Below are 19,006 nucleotides of genomic sequence, written 5' to 3'. Positions count from 1 at the left end.
ATTTTCAATTCCCAGTGGGTATAAAATAAGGTAAGTGAACCTACTTAGAGTGGGTGTTAGTGGGATTCTAAGCTTGATTCGTGCCAGGAAGGGTGCAGGGAACAAGTCCACACACGAGAACTCGTCAGGTCACGAGATGATGCAGAAAGCCCTAAGCAGCTTAGGTTAATCACCGGTGGGAAATTATTAGGATAGTAAGGAATGACTAGTTGTCTTTGGCTTTTCATTCCAATTTTCATATGAGTTAATGAGGGCTCTAACACGGTGGTAATGAACATGTGCCTGTCCTATGTTCTTAACCACTGGATGTGGACAAGCCGCGGGACTCGAGAAAGGTGCGCTTAATTATTTAGCATCTCTGCTGCTGCAGGAGGTCAATTGCTTCATGACACAAAAACAAACCACCATAAAAAAAAAAAAAATGAAAATTTTAATTTTTTTTCTCAGTGGCAGATTCACATCACTGTTCTGATATGGATTTCCAGTTAAGTCTAAAATACTGCTTTTTGGAGTTGTAAAAATTCCATTACAGAAATACAGAGAACAGAGGATAAATAGAATCACATCAGTTTGTCAGATGGTTGTTCTAAACATTCTGTACCTTATTTTCCTATAAAAAAATTTGAGGAACCAAATTGGAAATTCCATCAGCATAGGACTAGGGTCCGGGGGGTGGGAGTGGGGGAACAACCTAACAGGAAATGATGACATCAGTCATCTGGTTCACTAGCAGCTCTGGGTTTATGTCTCTGAGGAAGTTTGTCTGTTTGTGGGTATTCTGTATTATGTAGAAAACCTATAATTTCAAAAAACCAAAGAAAATCTAAAACATATACTATATAAAAACAAGCCATTGCTTTTCAATGTTTTTTTTTTTCCCTTGAGACATAAACTGCTTTAAGTGAGAGAGGGGTCAAAAGCTTTAATGGACAACAATTTGTTATTCAACCGAAATATTTTATACAGACACTTGGCAGATTTGGTACATGGTTTAAAAGTGAAGTTTTACAAATTTTATCAAACTAAATTAATAGATGGACAGACTTTTCAAAAAAGTTTTAACTGCCAAATGGTCAAAACCTTAAATTGTTTTTAAATCTCAAGACTAGGGACCATCGGGAAAAAGCTACTCCTCACACATAACTGTGGCTGTAACAAAGAGCAGGTTAACAGATGGCGTTAAAGAAAAAAAAAAACCATTTTAAGCTGTAAACACTGTTAAAAAGCTAGAGTTGTATTCCAACTTTAAAAGTATAACTGAAGGGGATGGTAATGTTCACAACTATTTAATGTTCTTACAGAAATAATGTTATAATGTTAACACAGTTTATAAAGCACTGTGAATGAACACGCTCAACAGTGTGTAGTTTCAATGAATTTAAAATCACACATGATCAAGAATATCATTCACCAAGGACAGTCCTAAGGTGTCTCACAAGATCTATACTAAAGGTTTGGACAGAGAAAGCAGGGATACGCTTGGTTTCTTAAAAGAGTCACAATACAGCAAATGCACATTATAGCTACAATTACACTAGTCACAATTTTTAATCTTACAGAATAAAGCTATAGTATGTGAAATTACAATATATTTATCTCCTTTAAAACCATTTTTAAAGAAGGGCACATCTGTCATTTTTTAGAAGTCAAAAAACCAGCAGAAAGATGTAACTGACAAATGCAGTCTTTAAAATATTTTGTGGCTAATTACATGCTAATTTTCAAAATACAACAGAATTTTTGGTCCGTGAGGCCCATAAAAAACTAAATGCAGGTAAGGTATTCCCATTTGTCAAGAGAAATACAAAGTTCATGAAAAAATTTCAATACTTATTAAAACATCTGTTGTCAGAATGCTTTTTTGTGTGTGCGGTTTAACACTGAGAAGTATCTCTAATAAGTAAGTAATGGATAAGACAGAATAAACAAGGAAATTCGGATGCTTTAATAGGACCGTCTTGCAATCCTCTTTGGAAGGCCATCAGTAATAACACTGTCTTTGAATGTCAACTGACACAGTTCTTATTTCTTACGTTAACATGTATCAGGACTTCCGGCTTAATAATCCTGGGTTTTCTCCCTCTGGGCCAGGGAGGCGCGAACACCGCCCACCAGCCCAGCCAGGCCGCTGCTAAGGAAGGTTTTACTGCCCCACGGCCACACTGCTCATTTACTTTCTCATCTGCGCTGCGTTTGTGTTGTACGAGCCGAGATGAGCAGTTTAGAGAGACCAGATGACTCTCAAGGCCTGGATGAGTTCCTGCCTGATCCTTGACCGAAAAAGTTGGTCAGTCCCGGCCCTAGGGAGTTTCCCAGGCCGATCTGAAATAAGGCGTGCTTCTCTAGCTTGGATTAACTCACTTTCTCTGACGCTAATGCACGTGTGTAGTTCATGGATTTTACACTTCGTTGTATTTGTGGGTGTATACCTAGGAACTAGCTCATCTTGAGTAAGTCAGTTGGATAGCAAAAATGAGAACGAAAACAAATATACCTTAGGGTCAGTGCCATTAAATCGGGGGAAAAACAGCTCGAGAGTTTTCAAAACACACACACACATACATATCCAGAGCCCTATCTAACCTATCACAAACTAAGAGCTACAACATAATCAAAGTATATTTGTTTCATAAATATATTACTGTCCATATACATGGATACATCCGTAAAAGACATGTTAAATAATTATCTGTATAATCAATACTACTTTAAGTTTTTTGTGTTTTAAAATTACACATTCTATTAAAATTATCAAAATAACTCTTTAAAAATACCAGGAATAAAACCACTGAAGAGTTGCTTTCCGTTCAAGTGGTTCTAAAACCTCCTCGTTGGTCACCGGGCTGCAGGCTTGGTCCTCCACAACTCAGGCGTAGTTCGGTGAGGGGAAGGTCAGACCGACAGCGTAACACCCTCTCCCGTTTTTAATACTTTCATGACAAGTATGTAGGCGTGGATGTATATATACATATAAAAATGCTCTTTTTTTTTAAGTTATATTACATATTCTCATAAAGGAAATTTCATAAAAGCACAAAGTTCAAGTTTCTACCAGTATCACACATCTGATACTGGGTGCGTTTCTTTCAAATGTTGAGGTCAATGACAAACTCTATCAGGATACAGAGATCGTAAACGGACGGAAAACGGACGCATCACGTGCAGGGAGGAAGCCGTGAGGGCCGGGGCTCGGCCAGCTGGATGCCGCTCCCTCTCTACTGAGACACCGAGACCGTGACCCGGCTAATTACTGGGTAAAGTACAGCCAACTGTCAGGGGCCGAATGCTCCAATCGGAATTCTCTCTCTTCTAGCAGGTGACCGCTCTGGGCAGTTTCTCTGCTAACACCTCCCTCTCCAGTTATCTGCTAGCAAATCTGGTAAAAGATAGGGTTAAGGTGAAAGTTTTGGCTGCAATGAAGGTTGGGATCAGCTATGGATTTAATTTAGTGATGGATCCTTTTACTTATTGCTTGAGAGAATTAAGAATTTGCTGTATCTAAAATCTTCCAAATCTCTCATTCTTAAGCTCTGAAAGCAACATGGGTGCTTGAAAAAAAAAAAAGCGGGGGGAGGGGACACATTGTTCTCCTGACCTAAGAAAACTGGTACTTCTTCACTCACAGGTCATTCTACTGCAGGCTTTCAGTGCGAGCAGTTTAGAGCTATTCACTTCAGGACAGGCAGTGGCGAGCTACACTCTTTCCGTGGTTTAAAACCCACGAAGCAATGACAAACAGTTAGCTAAAAACACGAGAAGCTCAGACTGAAAGTACGATACACAAGTCACTGAAGATCTTCCTGAAATCGATTAAAGTTTGGCGGAGTCTTCAGATAGTGAAAATGCTAACATGAAGAAAACGGGAGCAAAACCTACAATTTAAAAAGGATTTCATACTAAAAAAAAAAAAAAAAAGGCTTAGAACATGACTAAAATAAACGGTACTCCACATCTGTAACCCTATTTTTGGCACTAGTTTACTTCTACACTTAAACTTGTTCTACTGAGAGTGACGGACGAAATCAGGGAGAAGAGATTCACGAAGTGAGCAGGGTCGCACCCAGACATCACTCAGGATGGTTTGCGTGGCACCGTGTGCGTGGTTTCTGGGCACAGAGGAGGGCCACACTCACCTCAACAACAACAGCAATAATTGTGTAGAACACCACTTTCCTGAATTAAGTTTGCTGAACACGGTTCAGATTATTGGATATGTCAATATGCACAATGCCTTTTAGAAGCATTTACTGTATACCCAAATCCTACTTCATGCAACACACAGTGTCACACAAGTAGTGAAAATGTTATCCTAGTCAAAGGTGCTTGGACATTATTTTCAGGCAGCATTTTACCTTTATTTTTAAGTTCTCGCTAGATAAGTTTTAGGAGAAAGAAAATGCCAATAAATGTATTTAATATATTTTAATATACTCTATAAAACTAAGACAGACACTTTTACTTACCTAAATTGTTACTTTTATCTTCTACCCTATCCTAGACCTCAATTTTACTTTAAAATTTTGTATTTAAATAAGGGATAAAATGTTGCCCAAAAGTCTAATCATAGTTACACATTTGTGTTTTCACTAGATCTACAAATCAAAATAGTTCTTATAGTTAAAAAGATACAATTTGTATCAACAGTAAAAGGTACTTTCTGGCTTTTCAGGGCTTTCCTTCAAACTGCAGCATGGAGAATGGTCGGAATACCCCGGGCATCGAGGCAGACGACAGACACAGATCAGGAGGGGTCTGTCGCACGAAGTGAAATTCGGAGCCTGGAGGCAACAGTGAAGTCATGTGAGGCACCCGACTGCCCCTCAATGCGAGGTCTGTCTGCTGAGCAAAGATGAATTCGCATCTAGCAAAACCCATGACTCTGAAACCAGAAATATCCCTTACTAATACTAGAACAGACTTTAGTCTGTAGCTAAAACTACACTATTTGTGGCAAGAATCTGGCCTTAATAATATAACAGGCCCCCCAAAAAACTACCTTCAGGAAAATGGAAAATATACAGTATCTTACATTTTTAAGTTACCACTTACAACACCTCCACCACCACCATTCCTATAGTGCAGTATCGATAAATTTTGCATATCCTCAACACATACACCCACCTCAGGCCAGCCTTGATAAATAGCAGGAAAGCTAAAGAGTATATTAAATATAAAAGTTGCATTGAGAATAATTAGATTCATTAAAAACAGGCAAGTACTGTGAAAGGGTTCTTTTATCCAGTATTGTTGTGCCCCGAAACAAGAAGGACGAACACATTAAAAATACAGGTTAACGAGAATCTGGGAATTCAATTCCATTTTCTACCGTCTAGAAGCACATCATAGCTGGATAACAAAGCTCTAAACTGGAATAGTTACGGCTTTTGCCTTACTCGTTAAAAAAAAAAAAAAATGGAAACAATTTTTCCATTGATTGCATCTGCTTTCCTTTAAGTCAACCGTATTAAATTACTTAACAGAAAAAAAAAAATCTGAACAAAAATAAAACAATGAAAAGTGCCATATTGTAAATCATTCTAATATAGACTGTTACCCATTTCCATATAAACTGGTAACTTACATTTTGTTTAAAATATAAAGTCAGTGCCGTAGTATATCTTTGTTTCTATAAATAATGATTATAGCACAAAGAAGCCCACCTTCCCCAAATAAAAATAACTTAAAAAGCTGTAAAAGATTCCAATTAAGCTTGGCTTGCAAAAATAGTCGGCTAGGGTCTAGTCAAATGTTCGACATTCTGAAAGTATTGTAATTGCTTGCAATCGATAGACAAACACCAAGTTAATAAAACACGAAACAAGGATAAAAAGTGCTGCATATAAACCCCTGATGCACCAAAGATTAATATCAAAGATCACAGAGACATCTAATAAATCAAACTGGAAAAATTTCCAGCCAAGGAGAGAGCTTTAAAAAGGAAATGTTTAAAAAAAAGTTTGAATGTAAAGCAATCCCGTGATACTTCCACTACGTGGGGCTATACATACAGATTCCATGATACAGTATTTCACATAAATGGATACTAGATAACCTCCTTGCCGGGAAGGAGATCACGTGTGCTATTGTAGCAAACCTCCCTCAGCATTTGAGCTGAACAAAAAACTACTAAACACCACAAAGATGCATCATCTCTCAATAGCCCAGCTGGGACTTCTCCACTAGGATGGCCGCGGCGAGCTGCTGGGCGTCTGTCATGTGAGGGTTCCTTTTCATGACAGTTCGCACAAGGTCGGGGGGGAAGATGTTGCACAGGTTGATGTAAATCTTCTCTCGGCTGTCCTGGTACCTCGGGGGGTCGGGCGCCAGGCCGCAGTAGGGCACGCGCCAGGCCGGCTCGTGCTGCTCGGGCAGGCTCTGGAAGGTGAAGTGCTCGTAGCAGGGCTGCGAGGAGCTGTCGGGCAGGGAGTAAGTCTGCCGGTAGCCGTACGCGTCCACGCCGTAGCTCTGCCGATCCCAGCTGCCCAGCCCTTCCTGGGGGGAGTAAGGCTTTCTCGGTCGGGAAGGAGAGCTGTCGTACAGCCGGGAGTCCGAAATGCTGTCTAGCCGCGTGGCCACGAGGGAGCGGCCCAGGTGGGGCGCCTTGGGGTGCGCGGAACTCGGAGGGGAGGGGTACTCGCCGGGGCAGCTGGACCGGGCCCCCACGGCCGCGTGCTGCAGGTGCACGGCCAGGTGTGGCAGAGGAGGCTTGTGATGGTACTTTGGTTCTTCGTGACTGTAGCTTTGCACTCTAGCTAAGGGGTCGTGGAAATTCTGCAGGAAGGGCTGGGAGTTAAGGCGGCTGTGCGGGCGCAAGTGTTGGCACTTGAGATTCTCTTCCAGCTGCGGGTCGGGGGAACTGACGTAGGACCGGTCGTTGTACCCCACGTAGGAGTCACTGCTCCCACAGCTCACGCTCCCTTCACTGCTGCAGTCAGAAGCTACGGAGCTGATCCTGTAATCTGTGTCCAGGGAGAAACGCCTTTCAGGACTGCGTGGGCCTGAGATACTCAGATTGGAATATGCATTCAACATGGAGTAGTATCCGATGTCAACAGGCGAGTCGCATTTGGGATACTGTTCGTAAGGCATTGGCGTTCCATGATTTTTGGTTGCCATCACCATTGGAGGATATTGTCCCTGTGGTCTTTGATCCTGAGGTGGGAAGTGAACTCCAGATGGAAGGCCATTGCTTAGAGATGTAGTGCTTTGGGGTTTTGCAGTAGAAGTAGCCGGGATACTAACTAAAGAGGGTACAGACCTGGTTTCCAATTTGTTTTTGGTGGGAAGCTTTTCCTCTAGGTCTTGGTAGACTTGGGTCCTTATGCTTGGGTCCGATTGCCTCTTTGGAGCACCTCGTTTGACGTCGGAAGTGCTGTCCGCTTTCGTGCTGCAGGGAACGCTGTTGCTCTTCACCAGTCCGCCTTCGTTGGCGGTTTTGGCCGCGGTGTTTCTAGACATGGCACGAAGCTCATCGGCCACCGACCGCTGCGGCTGACTGCCCCTCTCGGGATGGTAATATTTGCACTTGTGTCCATAGGTACACTTCTTTCCTACGAAGAGGAACATTCATTAGGCAAAGGAGCGTTCCACCAGGCCCTGGCAGCTCAGGGTTTTAACTTGTGAGAGAAACAAAGGCAGAAATGGAAGGTAAGCTAAGTCGCTCCTCCGTCCCTTCCTCTGGAGACCTGCTCCCTTGCAGTCCTCCCCGCTTCGGTCCTCTCTAGAGTGACCGACACACTGGCTGGGTGATTAAGTCACCTCCAGAGGTTTGGGTTAATACCATACCCTGTGTCCTCAACTCCTCCCTGCCCATCCTCTTCCAGTCTGGCTTCACAATCAGGACCTTCTGTTCTGAAGAGCAAAACGTACCGCAGTAACGTGCTAAACCCCTGCCCATCTGAGGTGTAGCTCGATGTCAGAACTCCACGTTTGTACCTGCCTGATTAAGCAGAGTTTTTGGAACCCATGTTTTAACTCTGGGAAATGCATTTGCATGGAACTCGACTAGGTAAAAATAATTACTTTTTTTTCCACGGCTAAGATGTTTAATTACAATTCAAAGAACCACATACTATGCCATCCAAAATATAACATGTTTATTTTTATTACCAAAAGTTTAACAACAGACTGTGTTCTGAAGGCATATGTTAAATAGTTACAAGGAAAGTTACCGTATGGACAAGGCTGCTTTTTGTGTTCAGGAACAATAGGTTTCTTCCTCAGAAAATTATCCAGGCTTGGGCCGTGTCTGCCAAGAGGGTCATCAGGGGGCATGAACCTGTCAGGGACAGAATACAAAGTGATGTAGGAGGCTGATCATTTAATTCTGAAGACAGAAGGTAGAGACTGATTCACTCTAAGGTCTTTAAAACATTTTTAATCAAGTATTTTGACTCAGTGTTTATGGGGTAAAAAATCTCAGTACACAGAATTTTCTTAATGAACACAAAAGTAGAATGTGTCAAGACGAACTTGTATTGGTTTTAAGTCAAGTAAGTTTTGAGCCTTGCATGTTCTCATGAATTCTTTCTTCCTCTCAGTCTTGGGATTTTGTAAGGACTTCAGAAAACAACACAATGCCATTTTAGGGGGACTCCGTGAGCCTCGATCTTGTCAAGTATAGAGGCCGGGGAAGCGAGGAGCAGTGGACAGGAACACGGACAACGGACCAACCCCGCTCCCGGCCTGGGAACATGCATACCCCCTCCTCTCCTTTCTTCCTGACAGTGGGCCCTTCAGGTATTAATTTTTGCAGATTAATACACTTTCCTAATTAAGTGACTTTGATCTGAGTTCACACTGCACAGTTGAGATTCCACATCGAACGCCACAGCCCACTCTCTTTGCGCCTCAGCAGAGAGATGGAAAAAATCTCCCGGATGCAAGAGTTCACGGCATGCATAGCACAACAGGAAGAAGTTACAACTGAAGAGCTCTGCTACTTGTTATGTCAATGCTGGAACTTGAAATGGGCCAAGCAGTTACCCATGAAATGTGAACAATGTTAAGGGAGTGTCAATGTGGCTAAGAACACTTAGCAAATACAGTGTTTATTATTTGTTAAAACAATGTGGCAACATTAAGAAGTATCACTCAATCCTATGATCTTAATACAACTATTTTCCATTTATGTGTTGCATTTTAGTCGTTTCTGTATGCATACACATTTCCCAACACAAATATAATTTTGTTTTGTCTTTCTAACAAATTTCCATGTTCCTCAATAGCCTTTATACTCATAATGCTGAAGAGCTGAAGAATATTCTGCTAGATGCAGAGCGGCTTAACCGATTTCTCTGTTGTACCTTCAGCTGCCTCTGAATTCTTGCAATTATAAAAAATACAGAAATGAACATATCTGGTCTTTTTCTCCTCAGACTATATATTCCCAGAAAGGAGATGATGGGCCTGAGAGCGTATACGTATTTCCAAGGCTTCTGTTAACCCACGCGAAACTGTGTGAGCAGTTTCACTGTATCTTTAACAGCACAAAGCACATGCAAAAATATTTTTGTGAATTAAATGGGTGAAAAAATACGTTCTTTGTAAATTTAGTTCACATTTTTGATTATCAACAGGTGAACTTCCCCCCATTTTGGAAATACACTTATTTCTCAGGAGACCTGCTTTTTATTGTTCTCTGCCCATTTATCAACTTAATCATGACTGGAGTCTTACCATTGGTATAATATTTACAAAAATCATGTATTTTAAAAATAGATCTAAGCGATCAAGGCTCTAGGTAGACTTTGAAAGGCAGTGTTTTGGGGGGTCGATATGTTCCAGAACCGTCCCTGTCCGTTCTGACAGATGTGCCATGTTCGCGTCCTACAGTGCAGGGGCCTGTCCCTCACCCACCTCCCCCGCCCCGGCCCGGGGATCAGAGGGAAGTAGGCTGTGGGGCTGTGGGAAGAGACGTGACTTGGGTCTGGCCTGTGGCAGGCGCAGCGAGGGCTCCGCGTGCAGGGAAGCAGGACCCCCCCCCCCCCGCCGCCCCATCAGTGAATGGGTTCACTTACTTGTCATTGACAAAGGAGTACATTAACAATCGCTCATCTATGAACTTCTTCCACTCCGGTTTCTCGTTTGCCAGGTCCCTGTAGTTGTCGTTGGATACAATGATCCCATCTGACTCAAAAGCCAGCTTCACGATGAACCGGTCATCATAGCACACCACCCGCCTGCCCTGCACTCGTCGGGATGGTGTGAACACCAGGATCTTCTCCTTCTCTAATTTCCGCAGAATTTCTTGATCTGCAAGGACGATCGGGGCAGAATTTCACGAGTAAGTACAGACGTAACACACGGGGCAATGTGCATACAACGTGAGCTTTTATGACAGGAACTGGACTTATGCCCTCATTTCATTAGGGATTATGATTTACAGTTTGTAGATAGAACACATTTTTAATTCCCAATATTTTCCCCTGAGGATTGCAATAATAACGGCTTTAAACATAGCCCCCAAAGTCATTAAAAACGGTTTAAAACTTTAACAGAATAAACATCCATTTGCTCAGTGATGTTTTTCATTACGCCGTTCTGACCATGCAGCGGTGTGGGGTCAGGGGCACCCGCGTCCGCCCCCCGCCAAAGCCCGTTTATTTTGTTCTTCTGTTTTCTGACGAGTGGAGGTGATGGGGGAGAGTCTGAGGAGCACTAGGGGAGGCCCCTGAGGTGGCGGGGAAGAGTCTTACGATGCGGCAGGGTCACCGAGGACACAGTGGAGGAAGTACTGTCACTACAGACGTGACCTGCCCTGTTTTGGGTCCTTTCCCAGGAAACACGTGGCAACAAGTGCGGCATCCCCACGGGGTGGACTGCGTGAGGACGGGCTCAGATGGGAGCAGAGGGGAGAGCTGCCCCGGACGGAGCAAGGCTAACTGGAGGAACGCTCCTTGTCTTCTGTGGGCATGTTCTTCAGCACTTTGTAACTCGGACTTGTTCAGAGGGGTTTTGGTTGGTTTTGTTTTTTTAAAGGTGCTGGCGTTCCTATTTTGATTAACGATAAAAGTTCTCTCTCCACCATCCCTTCTTCCCACTTGGGCTCTTCTACCTCCTGTCTTCCCACAATTGTACATTCTGGCCCAGAGTCAGGAGGTCATGATTAAAAAAAAAAAAAAAAGGAAAGGAAAAAAGGCTACTTCTCCATGTTTATTAACTGCAATTACTAATTTTTAAAAAATCTCTGTCTTCAGGGGAGACCAGGTGTGGCGTGCCAAGTATTAATGGTCACCAACATTAAGAATGACCTCTCCTTAAGAAGGTGTCAGTCACCAGACAGACACGCAGACTAGGTGAGCAAGGGCTGTAATCGCCACAACAGGGTACTGGGGATGAGCCAGGGTCCCTCGGAGGGAACAGAGAGGGATTAGGGGTCGGCTGGCTCCGAAGCTGGTGTATAGACTTCATGATGCGCCTGACATGGTTTCATCAGGACCGGAACATTGGTTTAGAAGCGCACCAGAGCAGAACTGCTGGAAATGTGGGTGTTAGAAGCAGCAAATCATGGGGAAACCTCAGGTTCTGGCATTTTCTGTATCTGGCAGTCATCCCTTATTGAGCCTCCGAGGCAGTCAGGAGGCTAGAAGTCAGGGAGCTGTCACACACGTAAGCACTTAGCACAGAGCCTAGCAAGCTCTCAACACTGTTCAACTGAATTTTAACAGCTGTAACTGTTGATCTCTTAATTACAGAAAACCAGGACAAACTGAAAAGCTCAGTCTCAACTACAGGATTTGTCATGTTATAATTATTTTTGTGTGTTGCCCTGATAAATGAAATGTTGTCCCTGCTCTCAAAATGTTTATCTCTATTTCCATTAGCGCTCGGCCCAGGAAGCACAGCAGGAGATACTCAGTAAATGTCTGTAGAATGAACGCATGGGGTACTTAGAGATGGATCTTCTTAGGTCCTCCAGGTTAGTGACTATGTTCATGAATAAGCCATCCTACTTTATTTGTGGAAGTGTTTACTCACACGATACGCCACGAAGTGATTAGAGAAATAAGTGTGGTGGCCTAAGGGTCAACATCATCTTGCTTCATTTGCTTTTTCTAGAATAGCTAATGAGGTAAAAAGAATAGCCAATCAGGACAAATAATCCTAACTTAAATAGATGCGGGTTCAGTATGGCTAGTAAGTTGAACTGAATCTCTAATTCCTAGCACAGCACCTGATATAGAGCTTTGTGCTTATAAAATCGGTGTTATCTCACCGGAAAACGCGCTCATCTGAATCTCTATGGGAGAGCCTGAAAATGTGGGTCAAGTTTCCTTTTTTGTACAGTGAAAAAATAATGGACTATTCAATTTACCAGGTTTTATCTGGTTGAAGGTTTTAGGTAGAATTATTACCCAGGGGGAGAAAACACCTCCGGACCTTTGAGCAGCCCTTAAGGCAGGGGTTAGGGTGCTGACTCCCTCACTTTTGAGCCCCCAGAACTTAACCACCGCATGGAAGCCACGTCTTGTGTTATGTGTATTCTATACTGTATTCTTATTATGAAGAAAATCATAAGCGAAAATATGTTTACTATATGATAAAAAGTCCGTTTATAAGTGGACCCAGGCAGTTCAAACTTGTGTTGTTCGAGGGTCAAGTGGAGCTGAACGCAGTTTACAAAGTACACTGCATCCTGATGCATTCCAGAGCCCTGGCGTACTGGTATTTTAAAAATTAAACTCAGACACACCTGCCATGCCCACGATCCTTTTCCCTTCTTGGGCTCCTGTTCCTTTCATGTTCAAGCTTTCCAGTCATTTACATGTTTAAATATTGTTTTCTCTTTTTCGATTTATTTTCCCCCTGATTATTAAAAATATTCTAAGTTCCTTAAGCAAAATTAAGAAAGTAAGGGAAAATACTCAGAAGTAGGGAGAAATAAAACCTCAAAGTCATGACACAGAGTCAATTACTGTGAACACTTTGGCATATTTCCTTCTAGTCATTTTTTGTGTATTCTGTTCTTGCCATCATTGGTCTAGGTATAAACTTCTATGGAAAAGGGCACTTCCTCAGATCATTAGAAATTCTGCCTAAATATTCTAATACATATTCTAACTTCTTGAACCATTCTAGTGAATATACATTTCAATAATAATGCACTGGATGTCTTTGTGGTTCTAAATCTTTGCCTGTAACTCTGCTTATTTTCTGAAGAATTATGCCTGGAAGGGGAACGAGTAGATCCAAGAATATTAATATTTTAAGACCCAACTGTTCTTTAGAAAGGTTGTATCAATTCGTTTCCACAGCAGTGAAGGAAGAGGTCCCGGAGGTTTACCAGTTTTTCAATCTGCTAATTTGATGGGTGAAATACAAGAGTTGTTTAAATTTCTCATTTCTTGAACTGCTAATGAGGCTGAATTTTTTCTCTTATTGGGCACCTGTGTTCTGTGAGCTGTCTATTCCTACCACATTACCATTTATATGCTGGGGAGAGCTCTGTTTGTTTTCCCAGCGTCTAGGAGCTCTTTAGATGTTAAGGACATGGATTCTTTATTTGTTGTATTTTTTTCCCCTTAGGCAAATAAAAAAGTTCTCATTTTAAAGAAAATTTCCCAAAATACAGAAGTTTAGATTTTCATGCAATGAAAATTATCTTTTCCTTTGTAATTTCCTCCAAAAATTTTAACTTTAGTAAAGTTTTCCCCAGCCATTCAAAGACTAGTGTTTTTGACAATTCTTCAACCATCTGGAATTTACTGTTATATGGTGGAAGATAAGGATCTAAATATGTATATTTTTTCCAAAAGTTATCCAGTGTCTTGGTGCTTCTGGTTGAATTCTGGCACCTTCTTCCCTTTACACTTTATATAGACTAGGGTCTGATTCCACAGCTCTGGACTCCACCATGTCTTGCCTATTTATCCCTACCCTGGCTCAAGTAATGACTTAATGATTAATCTTCCCTTCAGGTATGTGGTCTGTGGTCTCTCTGTTTTTGATTTGAAAAGTATAGTTTTCTTCACACAAGTTCCTCAGTTTTTGTTAATGTTGGAGGTGGGCAGAGGGGCAGGAAGGGTTAACTTCAGCAAAATGTTCAGCAACAATCATTAACTGTTTTTGCCTGAAACTCATACATTTTTAAATTACATTTTAAATTAATGTAAAAATTACAAAATAACACAAAATACACTGTATTGAGACGGAGTCCCTTCCTTCTACTTGACCCCAGAGAGCAGAGCTCCAGGGTCCTGCAGGTCTGTTGTGAACTACATCACTGACTTCATATTGCAGAAAGAGAAACAGAGGTCCAAGCATGTTGCTCAAAGTCCAACGGCTAGTAAGTGGCAAAACCAGAATTTTAATCTAGGTCTCCTGACTCCTATGCATGTCCCAAAGTCAAAATTTTACAAAATTTGAAGTAAAAAGCTTCCAAATTACAAAAAGAAAACAACCCCAAACCATTGGTTTATGGAGCAAGGACTGCTGTTTCCTTATCATCAGAGTTGATGGACATCTTCATCAGTGCAACATGTGACAGCGTCTGATGACCTGCCCGGGTACGTCTGAAGCTATGACCAGGCCGCTCCCAGGGCTCACCTGTGATAAGAGCATCAGGCCGGGACTGCTCTTTTCTCCAAGCCGGAACAAAAACTGTAACATCTTTGTGGCCTCTTTCCAAAAACCAATCCACTGCCAATTTGATTCCCCGGCAGGAAAATACTTCTTTGTTTCCATGGCTGAAATATGATTTTAGAACATGTAAGACACAACAAAATCTAAATTCAACTTAATTCAAATTTGTCAGCAGAAATGACCACCTAATTACAATAGTAATGGACTTCAAATTTAAGATGGAGTTGTACAGCTCAGAGAAACACAGAGAACCTGGAAAGCTGAAAATCTGTGAGGAAACATATGAAAATTGGGATCATTCTTGTGGGGAAAATAAAGAAAAGTGAGTTTTTCCAGTGTCAAGTTGTAAAGGTTAACTAGTCTGAAAGTTTTAATCAGGATGGGGGAGAAAAGGAAGGGGTCTCCACCACAGCAAAAACTTCAGTCAAACGTGAAAGAAGTCACCTAGAAAAAAATCTGTAAACAGAAAATCATGTTCACAATGCTTAATTGCCTACAAGAAACACTTCCCATGTCCTTTAAAAAAGACACCTGGTTTTAACAATATTGTGTTGGACAAGGATTAATGATGACAAAAGGGCATTCAAAATTGGATTAAGCAGTCTTAGCGCCTACAAGAAAATGCTCAGACGAAAGTGTAGTCACTCAATAAATACTTAGCTAGCACCAGGCTCTGCCTATGCACTTTAACCTAGTAATTCAAAAATTAACACTGATTCTAATGTTTGTTTTTAAAAGAAACAGTCTCCTGCTTTGAATATAACAACTGTTTTTTTGTATTTTTTTTTGCAGCTTGAGCTCCATAATGGAGACAGATATTCTTCACTCCTCAGTGTGAAGGAAATAAGGTAAGTAAATGCTCTGTTAATTTTTAGCACAAATCAAATATTAGGTGTATTAACATATTCTACTAGACCCCTTGGGAAGTACTAGAACCATCTAAATAATCATTTCAAGGACAAAACAGAAAGACCAACTTGCTTTGTAGATCCTAAAGCCTATAAATGCAAACCACATAGACTGTTCCTGTTCCATAGAATGGTCTGGGGCAAGGTGACAGGTGGACTCAGATGTAGTGGAAGTTTCAGAGGGAGGGATAAGGGAAGCAGGAGTCTGAGGTCCTGGTTCCTAGGTAACTCAGGCGACTCGATGGCCCTGCCAATGCCCCAGCAAACGACACACAGTGATGCTGAGTTTCATAGAAAATACTACAATCAGTCTTCCGAAAAACTATAGAAAAGACTGGTATCATCTCTTGAGAGAATATACATATTATTCCTAAATACAAACATTCACTGACACCTGACCATATTTTTATTTTGTATTAATGCTTTGAAATCTAAGTATATTGTGCCTTGCTAGTCGTTAATGACATGTGGTTTCCTGAGGCTTGAGCATTTAACTGTTTCTGGCTCTAAAGAGAGAACTGCATCAGCACTTTCTCCCTGGTGACTTCACTTGGGAAGGGAAATGGTCACATCTGACTCAGAAGATAAGATCTTCTATTTCTGCAAAGAATGTTCACAAGATGTGTGGCAACAGCAAATCATTTACAGTCATGGGACAAAGATTCTCTAGATGCTGAAACAGGTATTATCTTATCTGATACTGACGGTAAAGGTTGTTACTGCTCTCTCCTTGCCCCACAACCGCCCCCCCCAGCCCGCCCCATGCTCCCATCCAACAATACCTCATAGGGAGAAAGCCAGCAAGAGGATGAAAGGTGTCACAGTGTGAATGATACACAGACACATACAAAGAGCCTGGGTTTCTGAGCGGATGGATCCACACCTATCTCTGACCTTGTTATTTGAGAAAAAATACCTCCTCTCAATTTAAGAAACTGTAGGCAAGTTTTCTATCATTTGTAGCTAGACTAAAGAAAACTTGGAAAGCTCTATGAATATGTATTTTCATGTAAAAACGTTAGAAGGACAAAAAAGCTATCAAATAATAGTAAAAAGAGAATTCACAAGGATGCTATAATAATTGTGAACTGAGTCTCCAAATGAGTAATGCAAAAGATGATTGGATTAGGAGAAAGAAAATATTAATTGAATGATGGAGCAGAAAATGTAGTAAGAATACAGACTAGAACAATCAATTACAAGCTTGATCTAATGGACATACACAGAAACCTGCACAAAATGAGAAAATCATTTCAAATACATGTGGAAGATTTATGAAACTGGCTAGGTACTAGGCCCCAGAACAGATTACAACAGACAGCAAGAAACTGTATCATACAGACAATATTCTTGGACAATGTTATTACACTGAAGATGCAAGGTTCTAGTTCAAAAATCTGTATTGCTCTACACTAGCAAACCAATTTAAAATTTTAACTAAAAAATCCCATTTGTAGGGGCACCTGGGTGGCTCAGTCAGTTAAGTGGCTGACTCTTGATTTCAGTTCAGGTCATGATCTCAGGGTCCTGGGATTGAGCCCCGTGTCAGGTTCTGTGCTCAGCAGAGTCTGCTTCAGGATTTTCTCTCTCCCTCTGCCTCTCCTCCTTGTTCACACACTCTCTCTCTTTCTAAAATAAATCTTAAAAAAAAATCCCATTTGTGAAAGTAACAAAAACTAAAATCTAAAAACGAAAAGATAGACAAGAGCTTTATGGAGCAAACCAAAATGGAAAGCCTGTATTGAAGGGCATAAGTGAGGACCTGAATGAAAGGAACAGTAATATACCATTTTCATGGATGGCGAGACTCTATTTATGACGATGGCAATTCTCAGATTAATCTGTAAGTCCACTGCAATTCCAATAAAAGTCCTCAAAGGGATTTTTAGGGAACCTGAGAGGCTCATCCTAAAATTACTATGAGAAAACAAAAGACCAAGAATGGTTAAGCAATATTGAACAAAAGAGGAAGAACTTTCTTGTTAGCTGCAATATGTAGTATAAAACTACAGAAATCCAATCAAGGTTATACTGGTACACGCAAAGATTAAAAAACAAAATATATAACAAGAGTGAGCTGAAGGTAATACATGTGTATAAGTGACATTAGAAATTAATGAAGATGGACCATTTACCATGGTCCTAGGGCAACTGATTATTTATATGGAAAGCCAACTATTTTTATCTCCTACCATACACAAAAATAAATTGTAGATCAAAGATTTAAATATGAAAAATACTGTAAAACTTTTAAAAGAAACTATAGGACATACATTAGGATGGGGAAATTTTTTTTTTTTAAAGATTTTATTTTAGAGTGTGTGCACATGTGTGGGCAGGGGGAGGGGTAGAGGGAGAGGAAGAAAGGATCTTAACCAGTCTCTGTGCTGAGCACAGAGCTTGAAACGGGGCTCAATCTCATGACCCTGAGATCATGACCTGAGCTGAAACCAAGAGTCGGAGGCTTAGCTGACTGAGCCACCCAGGTGCCCTGATGGGGAAATACTTCTTAAAGAAGACACACAATCATGTGCTATCAAGGAAAAGACTGAAAGATTTGCATACATAAAGCTTTATGCAAAAGAATAAACAAAAATGCCATAGATTGGGACAAGGTATTGCAATGTATAGGACCAAAGAAAAGGTAGTACTCAGAGTATATAAAGTACTCCTATACATTGAGAAGGGTAACCACTTTTTTAAGGCAAAAGATATGAACAGTGAATTCACAGAAGAGGAAACCCAAATGACCAACGAACATATGAAAAGATGCTCAATAGTGAAGACATGCAAATTAAAGCCAAAAATGAGACATCACTTCACACCCATCAGATTGGAAAAAATAAAGTCTGCAAACACCAGATGTTGCCAAGGATGTGTGAAAGTAGGAACTCATACGTTACAGGTGGGAGTGTAAATTGGTGTAACTATTCAGGAGAACAATTTGGCAGTACTTTATAAAGTTGAAGGCGTGCTTTCTCTAAAACATAGTAATTCCATATCCAGGTATAGTAACACCCCACACTAATATGAAATCAGGTTCAATGCAATTAGCAATGGGCTCTCATGCTTGACCCAGGCTCGGGGCTCACGTGGGGGTGGGAGAGGCAGGCAAGGGTGGGTGTGTAGAGGAGGTCTCTGAGTCTCTGACACTTTCCCAGACAATCTTTTCCTCCTGATCAGACCAAAGAAATGAGTGCTAACCACGGAATCCCTGGAATGGTTGTTGTTGCCCTGGAAGTGCCTCCCAGCTACCAAGGCCCAGAATCATCCCCAGAAATATTAAAAGCCCAAGCAGATAAATGACCGGTGGTTCCAAACTGCAGCGGGGACTTCTACAGACTAGGAGAGCTTTAGGAGACTGAACTTAATCTCCCCTTACTGAGGCGTGTTGAAGGATGTGCATCATCATATGGGCTGGATACAATACTTGTAGGAGGTTCTGATAAAGAATTATAAAAACGGGACATCAGAGCAAGCACACTATAGCTCCTGGTGCAAATGAACTATCAGCT

General features: G+C 41.4%; 1 protein-coding gene across 2 annotated transcripts in view; it reads right to left on the bottom strand.

The window, feature by feature from the left end:
- Positions 1-866: 866 nt before the first annotated feature.
- Positions 867-19,006, bottom strand: part of ZC3H12C (zinc finger CCCH-type containing 12C) — a 74,129-nt gene continuing 55,989 nt past the window's right edge. For both annotated transcript variants that reach the window (XM_032427778.1, XM_032427779.1), the window contains exons 3-6: positions 14,548-14,687; positions 10,020-10,254; positions 8,172-8,278; positions 867-7,550 (exon numbers count right to left, since the gene is read on the bottom strand). In XM_032427778.1, the coding sequence (XP_032283669.1) occupies positions 6,154-7,550; positions 8,172-8,278; positions 10,020-10,254; positions 14,548-14,687 (1,879 nt within the window). In that variant the 3' untranslated portion in view covers positions 867-6,153. The remainder of the gene's footprint in view (positions 7,551-8,171; positions 8,279-10,019; positions 10,255-14,547; positions 14,688-19,006) is intronic.

This window comes from Phoca vitulina, unplaced genomic scaffold (assembly GCF_004348235.1).
Source record: "Phoca vitulina isolate PV1807 unplaced genomic scaffold, GSC_HSeal_1.0 scaffold38, whole genome shotgun sequence".
Taxonomy (NCBI): domain Eukaryota; kingdom Metazoa; phylum Chordata; class Mammalia; order Carnivora; family Phocidae; genus Phoca; species Phoca vitulina.
This window is presented reverse-complemented; position numbering and strand designations above follow the sequence as displayed.